Source organism: Pseudophryne corroboree, chromosome 2 (assembly GCF_028390025.1).
Source record: "Pseudophryne corroboree isolate aPseCor3 chromosome 2, aPseCor3.hap2, whole genome shotgun sequence".
NCBI lineage: Eukaryota > Metazoa > Chordata > Amphibia > Anura > Myobatrachidae > Pseudophryne > Pseudophryne corroboree.
Window position 1 is genome coordinate 713,800,753 of NC_086445.1, and position 18,600 is coordinate 713,819,352.

Sequence of the window (18,600 nt, forward strand, 5' to 3'; positions counted from 1 at the left end):
TCAGACCCTTGTGAGACCATATGCTGGTGCGGTTGGCCCTGGGTTCCTCCTAATGCAAGACAATGCTAGACCTCATGTGGCTGGAGTGTGTCAGCAGTTCCTGCAAGACGAAGGCATTGATGCTATGGACTGGCCCGCCCGTTCCCCAGACCTGAATCCAATTGAGCACATCTGGGACATCATGTCTCGCTCCATCCACCAAAGCCACATTGCACCACAGACTGTCCAGGAGTTGGTGGATGCTTTAGTCCAGGTCTGGGAGGAGATCCCTCAGGAGACCATCCGCCACCTCATCAGGAGCATGCCCAGGCGTTGTAGGGAGATCATACAGGCACGTGGAGGCCACACACACTACTGAGCCTCATTTTGACTTGTTTTAAGGACATTACATCAAAGTTGGATCAGCCTGTAGTGTGTTTTTCCACTTTAATATTGAGGGTGACTCCAAATCCAGACCTCCATGGGTTAATAAATTTGATTTCCATTGATAATTTTTGTGTGATTTTGTTGTCAGCACATTCAACTATGTAAAGAACAAAGTATTTAATAAGAATATTTCTTTCATTCAGATCTAGGATGCGTTATTTTAGTGTTCCCTCTATTTTTTTTAAAGTGTGTATGTGTGTGTATATATATATATATATATATATATATATATAAAATTAAAAAAAAAATTTACTAAAATAATTTTGGATAGGGTTAAATTCATGTTCTTCACCTAATTCGCTCATTAAAAAAAAAAGAAAATTTCAGAGCGTTTTTTGGGGAAAACAATTGTCAGTTAAGGGGTTAAATATCTTATATTTACAATGTAGAAGTGTTGTCTGTATGGCTTTTAAATCCAACCAAAGAGAAACCATATTATTACTTTGATCCAATTAATATGCGATTTTGTGCTTCAAAAATATTTTGAGGTTAATATGTACATCCATATGTACAGTTGGAATAGAATCATCTGTACCACATGATTATTGCTTATCGCTTATATTTCAAGCCTCTGTGGAGGCTGGCCACACCCCCTTTGTAGGCTGGCCACACCCCTAAGTATGGGCCCCTATCACTGCATTCCCCCGGTGGGCCCTTCATGCCCCAGTCCGACACTGGAAATATATATGTGTCACATGTATGTATCACAAAGTCACTAGCTCAAAACTAGCTATAAAATCTCATAAATTTTTTCCCATACCTGGTACAAACTATTGTGTCAACAAGGGTTGTTTCACAGTAAGGGAGGTATCTAACAATTATCTGCGGTCATTGACTGTAGGTAGTATTACCGGGGGCTATCCTTTTAACCCTGATGCGGTGCACTCCTCCCCCCGATGCCGGCACCTATCAGGGATTATGCTTCAGGTGCCTCATGCACCCGTAGCATAATCTGCGATAAATTTCCTGCTGGAGCTGCAATAACACATGGGATCCCACGTGTTTTTGCGCAATCGCGGGTACAATTTCGGCAAATTAAAATGGCCTCTAATTGGATACCGCGATAATGACTATCTGTCATTAATTCGCAGTATCCGTCCGTTTTCATCTGCCGAAGCGGCATCTGAGGTAATTGGATACCCATTTTAGATAGGAACAACACACAGGGCTCTGAGCCTATTGCGGAATAGCTCTATATGGAAAAATTATTATTATTGTTATTATTATTATTACCTCCCTTGTAAGGACATGTGCATAAAAACAAAAATGTATACTGGTCTGGCCTGGGTGGACTGGCCAATCCAGCTATTTGGTGGCAATAATAATGCGTGACTATGAAGCATGGTTGTTTGTGTCACATCAGGTGAAAATGTTACTTACTCTATGAGAACAAATACACTAAAAAAATTATTTTCGTCTGGGCTGACATTTTTATTAAAAAGTTGTGATGTCTCACGCTTTATATGAGGTCTTTTATACTATCTACGTACATGTGAAATATAAAAAGCTAAATCCTGTCAGATTCATTCAGTGTAGAAATAATTACCTGAATCAGTTGGCGCAGCTAAGGCTATAATAGCATCTTCGGAGAATTTCAGTACTTGATGTGGTTTAAATTCCCCTCACCACCATTACTCCTTCTCCCACCAGAATCAGGCTTTTGCAATGCCAGTCAAGGTAAATATAATTTTGCAGACCTGCACAGTATTTAATACTGATCTACTGCACTAGTGTTGATCTGCTGTTATCAGGTTGTCAGCGCAATAATACATTGCCTTTTAAATTATTGTTACTTTAAAATTTACATCTAGCTACAAAATCAATTAAATTGTTCTAGTGACTGACTGCAACTCACAGGCTATTACTGTTGTGCCACAGGGGTGTCTTAAACTGTGTACACACCACACCATCTGCGTCCCAGCTAGCAGAGTGACGCGATGTAACGATACGTCGTTCTGCTGTATACACTGCACTATATAACGTACAATGGCACAATGCACCGTTACATGTCGCATGTAACTGCATGTTGTTGTCCGCAGGATCATCCCATCTGACGTGCAGCATTTCAGATGGGACAACCCAGGGAACAACCATCGGATACATGCAATCACGGATACACACTATGCAATCTGTACGATATATCATTCTGATCCACACTGGAATGATATATCATACGTTATATCGCTTAGTGTGTATCCAGCTTTAGATATATGAATGCAGTTTAGCATGTCTAATGAACCTGTTTCTTGATTTAATCAGGAAACTTAACAAGTGTCTTTTTACATCAAGAAAAAGAAAGAGAAATTTCCCCCAGCACACTGAAAAGTATCAGCAATTAGACTTGTATTCTACATAATAATAGTAATACAGATATTTTGATTGGATATATTTGCAAAGATAGGTATAACTATCCCACCCAGGGTAATCCTACATAGTGCGCCCAAGATGTCTGCATCACCTGGCACGTTTTGTGGGTGCAATATTCAACTTGTGGAAGTAATTACCAAAATTGTCTGCACCAACCAACCCTGCGCTATGCTTATTGTGCTCTCTGGGTTTTTATTATTATTATTATTATTATTATTATTATTTCTGTGTAGTTTTCTCTTGCTGTAAATATAAATCCTTTAGTACAATGTACCATGGTTTTGATGTTTGTATGGTGACTTTGAGTACTGCTAGAAAAAAAGCGCTATAAAAATACAATTATAATTATTATTATTATTATTATAAGCTCCCAGGCCTCGTTAAGGCTTCTCTGATAGGGGCAGTCCCTAACGCTATATGTCTTTTTGCATCACAAATAAATAAATAAACAAATCATTTGAATAAACACATCAAGCACAATAAAACAAATCCAATCCCTTGTACCAGAACAGCACATCCTCGATTCCTCGGTTACATTGCATTGCCAGACACACATATGTTATTATTTGACAATGATTACTGTTACAGTGCACAGTTTTTTCTACATACACGTGTTTGTGCACATGTGCGTGGGCTCTACCTGAGAGTATAATCCTTGGCAGCTGTAATCATCATCTTCTAGCTTAGAAGTCTCAGTCAGTGCCTCAGGGTAATCTCAAGAGGCTATTGTAGAGTTCTAGCCTCAGAGGAACCTTTGTTTCAGACATATCTGATTTAAAAAAAGATCATAGATATACAGTACTGCATTCAGGTGTGCCAAGCCATTTAGTGTTGGGCATAGCTACTACAGTACTGTGATAAAAGGTATGTTATAGAGCATGGGCATTTTGGAAGAGACATACTTTGGGTAGTTTGGAGAATTATTAAAGAGATATCTGGGATTCTCCTCAAGCACTAAAACAGCTTGTACATAAAACACATGGCACCAGGGACGTGTGGTGAGGTAAAAGACTCAGGAGGCGCTGGCTAGTACCAGACCTGGATTTACACACAGTATATGAGCCAAAGGGTACATGTGAGCATTATACACAAGTGCAGCAGTATAAACTCCTGGAAATTTAGTGAGATTTGATCAGAGATGTGCAGACAAGGTAGGCAGGGGAGGCACTGCCTTATCTGTCATATACTTTTTACTCCAGTGTTTTAACTATAAATGTGATTAGAATAATGCAAATATTTATTTATATGTATTTTCTTTGTATTTTTCATATACTTTATATAGTCAATGGCATATACGTTAGTATCACAGGAAAGGCTCTGCCTCACCCCACCGCACGTCACTGTATAGCACCCATGTAATCCCTAACCAAAATTATTGAAAACATGTTATTTTATAGTAGTGTATGGTCAGTGGCGTAACTAGAAATTTTTCTCCCCCAAGCCAAAAAAATTCTTCGGCGCCCCCCCCCCCCCCTCATGCTCCATAATTGGGAGCAAGAAAGGGATAAATATGCGCGCGCCTCCGGCGCGCGTGGCATAAAGGGGTGTGGTTTCGTTGAAATGGGCGTGGTTTCACATAAAGGGGCGTGGCATTGCAGGAAAAGACTACCTTATACCCCAGTTTTGCAACCTGCACGCCCATACGTTGGCCACCACAGGATAGAAAAATAATCCTGATTCATGCCCCTTACATTATTTGTCATTTTTCCTCCTTATAGTAATGCCCAGTATACATTATGCCACATACTGCAATGGCCCTTAGACATTATGCCGCACACAATAATGCACATGACACAATATGCACACACTGTAATGCCCCCGACACATTATGCCACACACCGTAATGCCTGTGACACATTATGCCACACACCGTAATGCCTGTGACACATTATGACAGGAATCGCAATGCCCGTTATACATTATGCTACACACTGCAATGCCCCTGATACATTATAGCACATACAATGTCTGTGACACATTATGACACACACCGCAATGTCCGTGATACATTATGCCACACACTGCAATGCCCGATACATTATAGCACATACAATGCCTGTGACACATTATGCCACACACTGCAATGACCTTGAGACATTATACCACAATGCCCGTGATATAGTATACCATACACCGTAATGCTTGTGACACATACTGCAATGCCCTGCCCGTTATACCCTATGCCACACACCGCAATGCCAGTTATGTATTATGCCACACTGCAATGACCCTGAGACATTATACCACATACCACAATGCCCGTGATATAGTATACCACACACCGTAATGCCTGACACATTATGACACACACCGCAATGTCCGTGATACATTATGCCACACACTGCAATGACCCTGAGACATTATACCACATATCACAATATCCGCGATATAGTATACCATACACCGTAATGCCTGTGACACATGACACACACCGCAATGTCCGTGATACATTATGCCACACACCGTAATGCCCATTACACATTAAGTCCTACAGTAAGGCTTCTAATTACTTTTCAATTACCTGCTCGTTGTCAGGGGTTTCATGCACTGGGTGTCATGATCGTTTCCAGGGGTTTCATTCTCTTGGTTCCATGCACGGTGCCAGGGGTTTTCATGCTCAGGGTGTCATGCTCGTTGCCAGGGGTTTCATGCACTGGGTGTCATGCTCATTGCCAGGTGTTTCATGCACTGGGTGTCATGCTCGTTGCCAGGTGTTTCATGTACTGGGTGTCATGCTCGTTGCTAGGAGGTAGTCCTTGTTGCTAGGGCTGTGCTCCCAGTGCCACATATGTCCCCAGTGCCAGATATTCCCCCACGGTGCCAGGTACTCACATGCCCCAGTGCCAAATATAGCCCCCCCCATGTGCCAGGTACACATATACCCCCCCAGTGCCACATATGCCCCCAGTGCCATATATTCCCCCCCAGTGCCAGATATTCCCCCCCAGTGCCATATATGCCCCCAGTGCCAAATATTCCCCCCCAGTGCCATATATGCCCCCAGTGCCAGATATTCTTCCCCCCCAGTGCCATATATGCCCCAGTGCCAGATATTCCCCCCCCAGTGCCATATATGCCCCCAGTGCCAGATATTCCCCCCCCCAGTGCCATATATGCCCCAGTGCCAGATATCCCCCCCCAGTGCCATATATGCCCCCAGTGCCAGATATTCCCCCCCCAGTGCCAGATATTCCCCCAGTGCCAGATATTCCCCCCCAGTGCCATATATGCCCCCAGTGCCAGATATTCCCCCCCCAGTGCCAGATATTCCCCCAGTGCCAGATATTCCCCCCCAGTGCCATATATGCCCCCAGTGCCAGATATTCCCCCCCCAGTGCCATATATGCCCCAGTGCCAGATATTCCCCCCCCCCCCCGCGCCGCTGCTGCTGCTTTTTGGAGGGACACGGAGGGCACAGCTCGCCTCTCCTGTGTCCCTCCTGCTGCATCATCTCCGGCGGCCGCGGGTCTAATAGGGGGAAGTGCCGGTTCGTGAGCCAATTAGAGCTCACGGATGGCACTTCCCCCTATTAGACCCACGGCCGCCGGAGATGATGCAGGAGGGACACAGGGAGGCGCGCTGTGCCCTCCGTGTCCCTCCAACAAGCGGCGGAGGGAAGGAGACCGCAGACTGACATGCGGACGCTCATCCGCATGTCAGTCTGCTGTAAATCAGTGGCGCCCCCGCAGCCCCTCGCCCCCAAGCCACCGCGAGGGCTGCGGGGGCAGTAGTTACGCCACTGTGTATGGTATGAAACAGAAATGTTACCTCTTGTGCATCAACCAGATAGTGGAAAATATGAAACAGTGCTGTCAATTCAAAACAAACTCGCTACATTTTTATATATCCAAACCAATTTATATTTAGAGAATGTAATGAATACTGTAGTAAAGATTGCACTAACAGCTTACAATCTAACAGACTATGTTAAGCCATGGGGCAGTGTGGAGTTGTTGGAGAGACAAAGTGGCAACAGAGAGATGGCCGGAAAGTTTCTGGTATGGAGTTTACGCTCCTTCCACCAGGCATCTATGCGCTGTTCCTGTGCTTCCCACATATTTCCCTAATGTAGCTACCTGAGATGAATTACTAAATAAAAAAATTAAAATGTGATTTCTCTCAGTCCTGTTACCCTGGTGGAGGAGGAGGGCTGCCGCTAACAATGCTCACGGGTCTCCGCCACCTTGTGCTCACCACCGCCTGGGTCCCGGCACCTGCACTATGTACAGTTCACAGACGCCGGGATCGGGGCATGCTCAGTAGTGGTGACGGTACTGCGCATGCACAAAACCACGGCTTCTGTAGACTGCATTGGCTGCAGCACATAGAAGCCGTTTAGGGCTGACGAGGCAGGGCTAATCGCAGCCCGGTCTGGCAGTCCAGGAGGAAGGAAACACCTCCCAATGCGACTGTCTATAGCGTCTGTGAATAGTACTTCCAATAGAAAGTCACTGCCAGTCACAATGAAGCCAGTGCAGTCTCACAGACTGTTTCTGGCTTCACTAAAAGTGAGCTGAGTGGTAGATTTTACCTGTGGGAAAATAAATGGGGGTCAGAACATGTTGGAGAGTCTGAGTTCTTCAAAAGACATATAGCACATTCACGATTTGTATTAATTCCATTGCCCAATGTCTACAAATCAGTGTAAAATGTAATTTTTCATTGAACTATTACGAAATTTGCTGTAAATGTTTGTGTCCTAGAGGTTAAAAGTCAGCCACTGTCGCCAATAGCGCTTTAAACGATTTTGCAGTTGACCTCTTTAGCAAACTCCTTACCTCATACCGCTCGGCGGACTTTCTGATTCATCGCATCCATAGGCTCCCTAAAGCCAGGAACGCTCCTGATGGGGTCCCCCGGGATGTCCTTATGAGAGTACATTATTTCCACGTGAAGGAGGCAATTTTGAAAGCTTCTAGACCCTCGGATACTGCTTCGGAGGCTTTGGGCTCACTTCAGATATTCGGAAACCTGTCCCCTGCTACCCTAGCGAAAAGGCGCTCTCTCTACCCCATCACGTCGGTGTTACGCAAAGAGAACATTCTATATAGATGGGGATTTCCTACAAAGTTAGTTATTTCTCGAGAAGGTTCTACTGTCGTTATGACAAACGTCGAGGAGGGTAAAAAGATCCTCGCGTCATGGAACTCTGCAAGCTCATCTACACACACCTCTCCCGAACGAGGCCTTCAGCGGGACTGGGCCTCGTCGGCTGCTGAGCTTTGAGAATCGTCTGTTCTACTATACTTGCATTGTTTTTATATCTTGCTAATCGTTTTGTTATGTCATGTTTCCTATTTTACACCAGTTCCTTGGCGGTTGCTTATTACGGGTGTTTATGTAAGGTCGATTTGAATGTTATTAAACTGTTTTGAGGTGATGCCTCGACACAGATGGTTTACTGTTTGTTGTCTGCCTCTGCTGCACCGTCTGCCGCCCACGTCTTTTTGGTAGCTGGGTATTCTACCCTAGAATAATGATTCTCTTTTTTTCAGTCCCGGAGGCTGGCGGTGCGGGGGACCAGAGATAGAGGCCCGAGGAACTGCATCTTGTTGAATTTTAGCTCGGGTGTTGGCAGATTGACCACTACCCCCCACAGATTAATTCTGAGTCGCCATGGTTAGGCGTCCAACCGTGCCCCTGAAAGGGGTTAATATTATGTTTCCTTTAACTGTTATTCTCCTTTTTCTTATCCTTTCTTCCCCTTTTCCTCTCCTTCTGTCCGGAAATTGTTGCTCATACTTCCTATATGCCAGCTGGTTGATGATAACTATGCAATCTTCGATTCTTTTGCAGTATGGTTAACATTGTTTCTATAAATGCGAAGGGTCTTAATTCACCACATAAGAGGAAGTTAGCACTTAATTATTTTCATAAAATTAAGGCTCAAATCATAGCCGTCCAAGAGACACATTTTATTAAATCTGCCCCTCCACGGTTTACTAATATGAGATTTCCCCATTGCTATTTGGCCAATGGACCAGCGAAGAAGGCGGGGGTGGCAATCTTAATGTCTCAACATTGCGCGTTTTCCCTCACGTCACAATACTGCGACCCTGAGGGGAGAATTCTAATTTTAGTGGGTACTCTTGAAAATAAAGAGTTGACGATAGTTTCCTGCTATGCCCCGAACACCAGGCAATTAGCATTTTGTAGGAAACTCTGTGCTAATGTACAACAATTGGCCAAGGGTGCTTTACTTCTCTTGGGAGACTTTAATTTGACCCTTGACCCTTTGGTTGATAACTCTGGCAAGCGGCCCTCACTCTCCAGTCAGCTCCATAGGAATGCAAAGGGTTTCCGTCAGTTATTAGCGGAAAATTATCTTTTAGACCTTTGGCGCGTTAAACACCCAATGGACAAAGACTACACATTTTATTCCCCAGTACATGCCTCTTATTCCAGAATAGACCTAGCTTTAGCGGATAAGTGGACTCTACAGTCCGTCCGTAAAATTTCTATTCTCCCCATGTCATGGTCGGATCGCTCCCCACTATTCATCGAATGGGATATTAGTAGTAGAAAGATTACCCCGGCCCCTGGTGCTTAGGTAAACAAAGTCTTCAGCCGGAGACCAAGCAGGCTATCCAAACCACTATGGATTATTACCTCTCTGAGAACTCTCCTCGGGAGACATCCATCTTCACATTCTGGTGTGCCCTCAAAGCAGTAACACGAGGGACAGCGATTCAAACAGCGGCTAAACTTAAAAGGGAATATCGTAAAAACTTTGAACAAGCTGAGCTTGCAGTCGTTTCCTTGGAGAGTTCTCACAAGGCACATCCACATGATAAAACCCATATTAAATCATTGCAGGAAGCCAGAGAGGCGGTAAACGTTTTCTATTTAGCGGAAGTCCAACGCAACCTACATAGACTGAACCAAAAATTCTATGTTTATGGTAACCGGGCTGGTAGAATGCTGGCGAGGAAGTTGAGGGGCAGGAAAGCTAAGGGAAAAATTCACATTATTCACTCAGATAGGGGCAGGAGAGTCTATGATCCTGACGAAATTGCAAAAGTCTTTGCATCTTATTATGCCATACTATTACCGGAGTCTTGTAGCTCTCTTAGTGCGCCTTGGACTTTAGCGGAAGTCGAAAAGGCTATTGACTCCCTTCCAGCAGATAAGGCCCCAGGACCCGACGGTTATCCTTCTGGTTTCTATAAATCTTTTAAGGAGAGTTTTGCCCCGGTGCTCTTATCAGTGTTTGATGAAGCCTCAGAAGTTGGACGCTTCCCCAAAGAATGCTGGAAGTTTGAATCATCACCATCCCCAAACCGGGAAAACCTCCCACCTCAGTCCAAAATTTTAGACCAATTGCTCTATTAAATACGGATTTAAAACTTTATGCCAAATTAAGTCCCCTCCTCCCCTCTCTTATCAACGCTGATCAAGTGGGCTTCATCTTAAACAGACAGGCCCCAGATAATACGCGAAGGGTGATTAATGTCAGTGAACATTCTGCCTGTAGAAAAGAACCCCTCCTAGTTCTGTCTCTGGATACCGAAAAGGCGTTCGATAGGTTGAACTGGGACTTTATGAGATTAACTCTGGACAAATTTGGCTTCTCTGGAAGGATCTTAGACTCTATCCTGGCTCTCTATTCCACGCCCTGTGTGAGGGTCTTTGTTAATGGATGTCTTTCTTCACCCTTTAATATCTCTAATGGCTGCCCGTTATCTCCTATTATTTTTGCATTGGCGATAGAACCCCTGGCTGCTTGCATTAGATCCCGGGACTCGATTAGGGGCCCTGTTATAGGGGGCATTTCCCACAAAATCAGCTTATTTGCGGACGATATTTTATGATGTCTTTCTGATCCTGAGACTTCCTTGCCAGTTCTTCATGCCGTTCTTCAAGACTATTCGGATGTTTCCTTTTATAAATTAAATACTAATAAAACTGAGGCCCTCCCACTCAATATATCTCCGACTGTGGTCTCTAGGTTGAAGGAATCGTACAAATATGCCTGGAAGTCCTGCTCCTTGAGATATCTAGGGATTAATTTATCCAGTGAAGATAATTTAATTGAATGTAATTATGCCCCATTATTAAAAGCCTTTACGGAGCTGACTGGGGAGTGGATGCTGCAGAAGGTGTCTTGGCTGGGTAGGATTGCTGCTGTCAAGATGGTCTTATTGCCGAAATTAATGTATCTGTTTCGCGCCATACCAAGACCCCTTCCCAAACTCTTCCATAATAAATTTAACCAGGTCCTGATTAGATACGTGTGGGGAGGCTCTAGGCCGAAAATTGCTAAAAAGATTCTTATTCTGCACAAACAATCCGGTGGGGTAGCTTTCCCAGACATAGAAAAGTACCATGCTGCTTTGCTGTTAAGTCAGTCTAGAGACTGGTTTGAGACCTCGATCCTGAAACCTTGGGTTATTCTGGAAGCTTCTTATTTGAATACTGTAACTCTTCCTGATTTGTTTTGGTTGCCACCTTCGGCTGCCCAAAGTAGGTCCGGATCTTGCAAGTCTATTAAAACGACCCTAGATTCATGGCATAAACTAGTGTCCTCTTCGGAAGAGATTGTATTACCGTCCCCCTGTCTGTCGTTATCCGCTCTTATGTCATTGATTCCTAATATTTCCATAGTAGATTGAATTCGGAAGGGCCTCTCCACTGTGGGCGATTTTTTTATAGGTGACGTCTTGATGTCCTTTTCTCAAATACAAGAGAGATTTGGGATTCGGACCCAAGACTTTTTCAAATATTTGCAGGAGAGAAGTTGGTTACACTCACTTGCTCCGCATCTTCACAAACCTTCTTTTCCGGCTTACGTTAAAAGCCGACTGGAGACGTCCTCACATAAATATGGGATCACGTGGTGGTATCAATTTCAATTAACTGACAACACACAGTCTAAATTCAAAGCTCAGATTTTATGGGAAAGAGATTTGAATAGATCCTTTACTGATGCAGAATGGGACAGTATATTTAGGTCTTGTTTTAAAGTCTCCAAATGTATTAACCACTCCGAAATGTTCTATAAGCTTATACAGAGGGCCTACTTCACCCCTGAAAGACAAAATAGAATCTGGCCTTCACAATCTAAATTATGTTGGAGGAAATGTGGCTCAACGGGGGATATCTTTCATATCTTCTGGGCGTGCCCACTTATACAACCTCTTTGGAGAGAGGTTTTCAATATGGTTAGCATGATTTTAGGATTCACCATCCCCCTGGCCCAGCTTTAGCGTTATTTCATTTGTTCGTAGACCACCTCTCTACAGGTGATCGCTACGTCTTGGGGCATATTTTGATAGCTACTAAAGCTGCTATAGCCCAATTGTGGAAATCTGAGAATCTCCCTTCTCTAGCGTTTATTCAAAATAAGATTCACAAACATTTTATTTTTGAAACGGCGGAAGCTAAATACTCTTTCTCAGCGAATTCTATTCACCTGAAATGGTTAGGTTGGTCCGACTATAGGGGGAGAGAAGGTAAGCTAACTGTCTATAGCTCTCCAATTGATTTATCTGTGCTTCACCCCACCTAGATTGACCACTTTAAGAATGTTGTGATATCAGACAATTTTTAATTTTTTTTTTTTTTTTTTGTTGGTTTGTGCTAAGCCTCTTTTTTGTGTTTTTTTTTCTTCTTCTTGATTCTGAACGCCCAATGTAACCAATTGTATATTCATCCAACTGTGCGTTAAATGTGCTTTGATTATGGTAACCATTCCGGACTACCCCTATGTTCCCCTTTTCTCTTTTTTCTGTTCCCCATTTCTGTGTGAAAAATTTTCAATAAAAATGTAATGTTTTAAAAAAAATAAAAAGTCAGCCACCTAGTGAATATGTACTGCATATGTTCATAGTAAATGTCTTCACTTTTTATAATATCATCATAAAAATGGAATTGTGATTTTTTTTTTATTCTAATTATCAGCTCCCCAACTATTGTACGTTATAATATTGCTCACTAAACTCTTTACCTTGTGCTAAGAAGCAATAATGTAACCTAATGTTTCAACATGTAGCTGTGTGTTATACATGCATCTATCCTTTGTAGACTATTCCCAAACATACTTTGCTCAAGTGCTAATTGGAACATTACAAATAAATCTGTGTTTCCATTTGTAATCATTATGATTTCTATCTCTTTCAGGTTGGCTCTTCCAGCAGCTAATATGCCAAGTGCCAAGCTGGCTGCATTTTCCCCAGTTGGTGAGACAATTTTGTTTTAAGTAAATGTTACTAAGCCTACTGAACACTAATTCCCACAGCCTGAAGACAATAACGTTTCAGCAGTTAGCACACTTCACATGAAGTGTAGAGGCCGTGAACCTATTGAGAATGACATGAGTTTAATAATTCACTGAGTGGAGTGATGGCGTCATTTTAAATATCACATCTAATGTCTCCACCCACCCATTCAGGGCTAGAAAGTAAGCAATATTCTGTACTTTCTACATAAATTCAGATGATTTATGTCGGCTTCTTGCAATGACAATAAGTATGCAAATTGTATTGAAATATGTTGACAAGACTTATATAATATTTTATAGTATGCATTTGCCATTCACAAGGTTTTTATTGACTCTAGGGCCCTCCTCCACCATGCACCCAGTTTCAGCCCCTACAGTGTGTAGCTACTTTCTGTGGGCCGGCCCCTCCTCTGGGACCAGCCCTGCGGCTTCTTTCTCATCTCCCACATCATATGTTCCTCACCTCTTCCCCCTCAGCTCCCCCTTGCACCCTCCCCTTTCTTCTGTTGCTACTTCGCAATTCTTCGCAACCCAGCAGGCGGTATATATGTCCGGTACCAGACACACAAAAGGGGGAAGTAAATCAATAAAGTGCCACAATAATGACTAAAGTGACCCTTGCTTACATGCAGTGCAAGGAAAAAAGCGTGCTTTCTCTTAAATCCAGAGCATTAAACAAACATCAAGAGGTGATAGAGAAGTCCACTTATTATATCAAAATTCCACAGAACCCATAGGGAGTAAGAAAAATAGTTTTTAAAACATATGCACCCTGATTATCAGAGGGCTTGGTTGAAGGTGATTTCCAGTTTTTTTGTGGAAAATATCTGGATATTCTCATAAGATGACTGACCACCTTAAAACCAAAAAATGCTCCCAACCGGGAAGGATTCTGGTAGTGTAGTAATTTAAAAAAATGTATTGAACAACATAAAACATATAAAATGGACTCATACAATTTAAAAAAAATCAAATATGCTTATCTGGTAAATTCATTCACATGGAGAGCTGGTAATGTAATTCCCAGCTCTCGATTAATTAGGAGTGCTTTGTATTGATTATTTTAATTGACACTACTTTGATATTTATATGTATTTTGTATTTGTGTATATAGGGTTGTAACGCTCACTTTTACACTATGGCCCTCATTCCGAGTTGATCGCTGGCTAGCTACTTTTAGCAGTCGTGCAAATGCATAGTCACCGCCCACGGGGGAGTGTATTTTCGCTTTGCAGGAGTGCGAACGCCTGTGCAGCAGAGCGGCTGCAAACACATTTTGTGCAGAACAAGACCAGCCCTGTAGTTACTTATTCTGTGCGATGATGGCTGCGACGAATGACGCGATAATGACGTCAGATACCCACCCAGCAAACGCCCGGTCATGCCTGCGTTTTTCCAAACACTCCCAGAAAATGGTCAGTTTCCACCCAGAAATGCCCTCTTCCTGCCAATCTCCTTGTGATCGGCTGTGCGACTGAAAGCATTGCTAGAACCTGTGCAAAACCACGATGCTCTTTATACCCGTACCCCGCGCGTGCGCATTGTGGTGCATATGCATGCACAGTTTTTCAGTTTTTTCTAACTGATCGCTACGCTGCAAACAATGGCAGCTAGCGATCAACTCAGAATGAGGGCCTATATATATATATATATATATACTCTATCACCAAACGGCGGCACTCCAGACGAAGAATAAAGACTAAATAGTCATCTTGTGTTTATCGATGTTTCAGTGCATGGCAGACGTTTATCAAGATTTTCAGATCAAATCTTGATAAAAGTGCTGCCATGCACTGAAGCGTCGATAAACACAAGATGACTATTTAGTCTTTATTCTTCATCCGGAGTGCCGCCGTTTGGTGATAGAGTGTAAGTGGCTGTTTGCAGTGACGGTCAATACGGAGGACACCTGGCAAGTTACACAGTGGGATGATTGGAGTGCCGGACCTTGTGTCTGTCTATATATATATATATATATATATATATATATATGTATACTAGGTGATTCATCAAGCCCTATAGGCGCTCTTCACACTGTCGCAAGGGGCTATGTCCCCTTAACCCTTGCATGCCCTTGTGGCATGCAATATTTTTATTAAATGGAGTATTACTTCCAATCATAATTTTGTGAGTGGTTAAATATTGCACGGACAAAGGGTGTGCGATGGTTAAGGGGCATGAACAGCGCATGCAGGACACAATGAATCACCTAGTAGGTGCTGTGTTTGGGGAAGTGGTGGGTGTGGGGGAGACCCGGGTGGGGGAGGGAGTGCGGAGGTGCTGCGAGTGGGGGAGGGGTGGGTAATGCTTTTCCTGCTTCTCCTCCTGGAAGCAGCTAAGCTGCTTACCTTTGTTGGTGCTCCCTGCAGCAGGCGATGAAGGCTCCTTTGCCCGGGCCAGGCACCGCAGCTTCCCCCCCGACGGCGTTTCCCTCTGCAGCCAAGTGGAGTCCAGGGAACACACAGCAGCCAAAGGGCAGAGCCTCCCATTGGATGTAACCTGTGTGGGCGGGCATTTCTCACCCAATCAGCTGTGGTCTGGGTGTGATAGACCTGCCGCTAACCCATTGAGAGCTCCTAGCCATGCCCAGCATTAGCAAATGAATCACAGAGTCACAGATCTGGGCTAATATATATATATATATATATATATATATATATATATATAGGTAATTCCAGCTGTCATTCTGCGATTTAGAGCCAGAAAAATGTAATTACGCAGAAACCACTGGGAAAATGGATCGGCGGCCATTTTCCTGGACAGTCGCACATGTACAGTAGAAAAATCACTGGGAAAATGGCTGCCACACCATTTTTCCGGAGACCTGTGCATGCACACTACACTCTGGGACAGCGCTAGAATCTCCTAGTGACCCTAGTGCCCAGAGTCTATTGCTCTGCCTGCTATAGAGGAGGGGACCCAGAAGAATACTGCACACGTTCCTCCTCCTCCTCCTCTCTTAAAGGGCCCCTGCATCTGACCCTCTACTAGAGTAGCAATGCATAATTTGAGTGCACTGTCTAGAGCCTTACAGCTAAAGGAAGGGTTTGGCCCTCAGGCAGTGTGGCCCACCTGCAATTTCCCCTGTACCCCTATTGGCCAGTCCAATCCTACTCATCAACTCTCCCATAAGGTCAAGGAAAGTCATAAAGTAAGGGGGGCTCCCCCAGCCTCCCAATAGGGTTGCATAGTCTCCCACTGCATCCCGCTTCCCTGAAGTGTGCAGACAAAGATTGAATGATGCGATTTGCATTGAATTGTGTCAAATTAGAACTGCCCCAAGCTTTAATATGCAGCAAATTGTGGGTTTTAACAATGAGAGTGGGGCCATGATGACATGTAACCCTGCCCCACTATAAAATGCAACAAAATACTGCTTTAAACAGTGAGAGACAGAGACATGATTATACTAATACCACCCTCCCATCCAAGAGGGTTGTGTCCTAGAGGGGCTTCAACAAAAGTCAGTAGGTACTGTTTGCTGTGGTCTATGGTATTTGAATTAACAAAAGTGCCCTACCAGTAGCATTGCAGGGGAGAAGGTGAGCAGATAATGAAAATCAGGATTAGAGATAATCTATGGGAAAGCTTTACCTAGAAGTGTATGTTGCAGTGCAAATTAAACTTTTACTTAAGATATTGTGGTTTTGAACCAATATTCTGTCTTGTTCCATATGTAAAATAGTTATCTAAATACAAACATTAATACTGAGAGAAGTTGTTTAACTGGAATAGATGGTAAAACCAATGTGCAGACATTTTATGTGGATATTTCTAGCAACTTAAATTTACCAGAACAGTTCAGGAAATTAGAGAAGTTATACAAATTTTGAAAAAACTGTGTAACAGGTTTATCTTTAAATTCACTGTAGGAAAGTGAGTTAACTCACGAGTGTGTGTGTGTGTGTGTGTGTGTGTGTGTGTGTTTGTGTGTCTTACGTAAAATATAATTTTCATATTGTGTTTAGTACATTACAATACAGCTTATTTTACATCTACAGAATTCACCGTTTCCTCTATTGATAAAATGGGTCGTAAGGCGGAGGAAGATGGTTGTATTTGGAAGAAGCAAACAAACAATATACGTGACACCTTTGTGTTCATGGAGGTTTTAGGATCGTAAGTAGAACTGTTTATTCTTATTGTTAAAGCAGAGAACATTTGTGACTGAAATGTATTGTGGCAATGCAGTTATGTTATGCACACATTCCAGTTCTATGCAGTTTTGTACTGCTCATTGGGGCAGATGTATTAACCTGGAGGCATAAGGAAGTGATAAACCAGTGATATGTGCAAGGTGTTAAACGAACCAGCCAATCAGCTCCGATATGTAAATTAACAGTAGCTAATTGGTTGGCAAGCAGTCTCAGAAGACGTGGTTTTCAATACAGGATCTTGAAAACCTTGGACATAAAAATATAAACAAAACATAGGGCGAGATGTAATGAAGTACGAGTGGCCATGCGGTATGCTGGCCAAACTCTGACTTTTTTTAAAGAGGCAATCATGTTCAAGACATGGTTTAGCCTTGTACGTGGATTGCCCCTTTAAAAAAGTCAGAGTTCAGACAGTATCCCGCTCAGCCGCATTGTGTAATGCTCCTACCATAAGACAGATTATAGCAGGCTCATCTGAATCATTTTTTTTCACCTTGAGATACTGTAAACTGTCTTGATGATTTCTTAAAAGTTACACATGCTTCAAGTAAAGAATGGACTTCATCCTAAAGTTGTAGACCTCAGGAAGGGGTGGGCAATAAACAGCCTTCCAGCTGCTGTTGAACTGCACATGCCAGTATGCCCTGCAAGAGTTAGCATGGCCAAATAGCAAAACTGTGACAGGGCATGCTGGGGGATGTCTGCTTCTACAGCAGCTGGAGGGCTTCTTTTTACCTACCCCTGCACCACTCCTTCAGGGGGACCTGATTAATGTAATGCAAAAACTAAGGAGAGTAGAACTTAGGAGCTCATTTATCAACGAGTGATAAAAATCATTATGAATGATAAAACATATTGTATATGATAAATGGCGCTCCAGCCAATCAGCTCCCAACTGTCATTTTTCAAACACATGACAGCAGCTGAACACACGACAGGAGCTGATTGGCTGGAGCACCATTTATAATACGCAATGAGTTTTGTCATTCACAACAAGTTTTATCACTCATTGATAAATGAGCCCCTAAAGTACTGTATCTTATATTAGTGAGTGCAACCCATAACAACATGCATGTTTACTATGTTGTGGAATTACAAAACCATCGATTTGTGCAGATTTTGCATGCCCTATTTAAATGGGCACTACCAGTAAAAGCAAAAACGGGCTTGTTTTGCATTAAGTATTATTGCTCTTTCAAACCTGACAGGAAAAATCTGTATAATAAATCAAAGGTTTGAGAATCCACAACATACTAAATATACCCCTTAATGTTCAATGAAATGAAGTTTTAGTGAAGCTAAAGTACTAAAGCATAAGAGTTTTATGGGCAGTATATTTGAACAATACTGTATAAAATCACTGTAGGGCACTTTTCATATGCAGAACCAAAAGATTCATACGTACCGTACAGAGATATAAAGGGATATATT

General features: G+C 42.9%; 1 protein-coding gene across 5 annotated transcripts in view; it reads left to right on the forward strand.

Moving 5' to 3' along the window:
- CAMK1G (calcium/calmodulin dependent protein kinase IG) overlaps window positions 1–18,600 on the forward strand; it is a 439,226-nt gene that overhangs the window by 337,609 nt on the left and 83,017 nt on the right. For all 5 annotated transcript variants that reach the window (XM_063955332.1, XM_063955333.1, XM_063955331.1 and 2 more), the window contains 2 exons: window positions 12,913–12,971; window positions 17,014–17,131. In XM_063955332.1, the coding sequence (XP_063811402.1) occupies window positions 12,935–12,971; window positions 17,014–17,131 (155 nt within the window). In that variant the 5' untranslated portion in view covers window positions 12,913–12,934. The remainder of the gene's footprint in view (window positions 1–12,912; window positions 12,972–17,013; window positions 17,132–18,600) is intronic.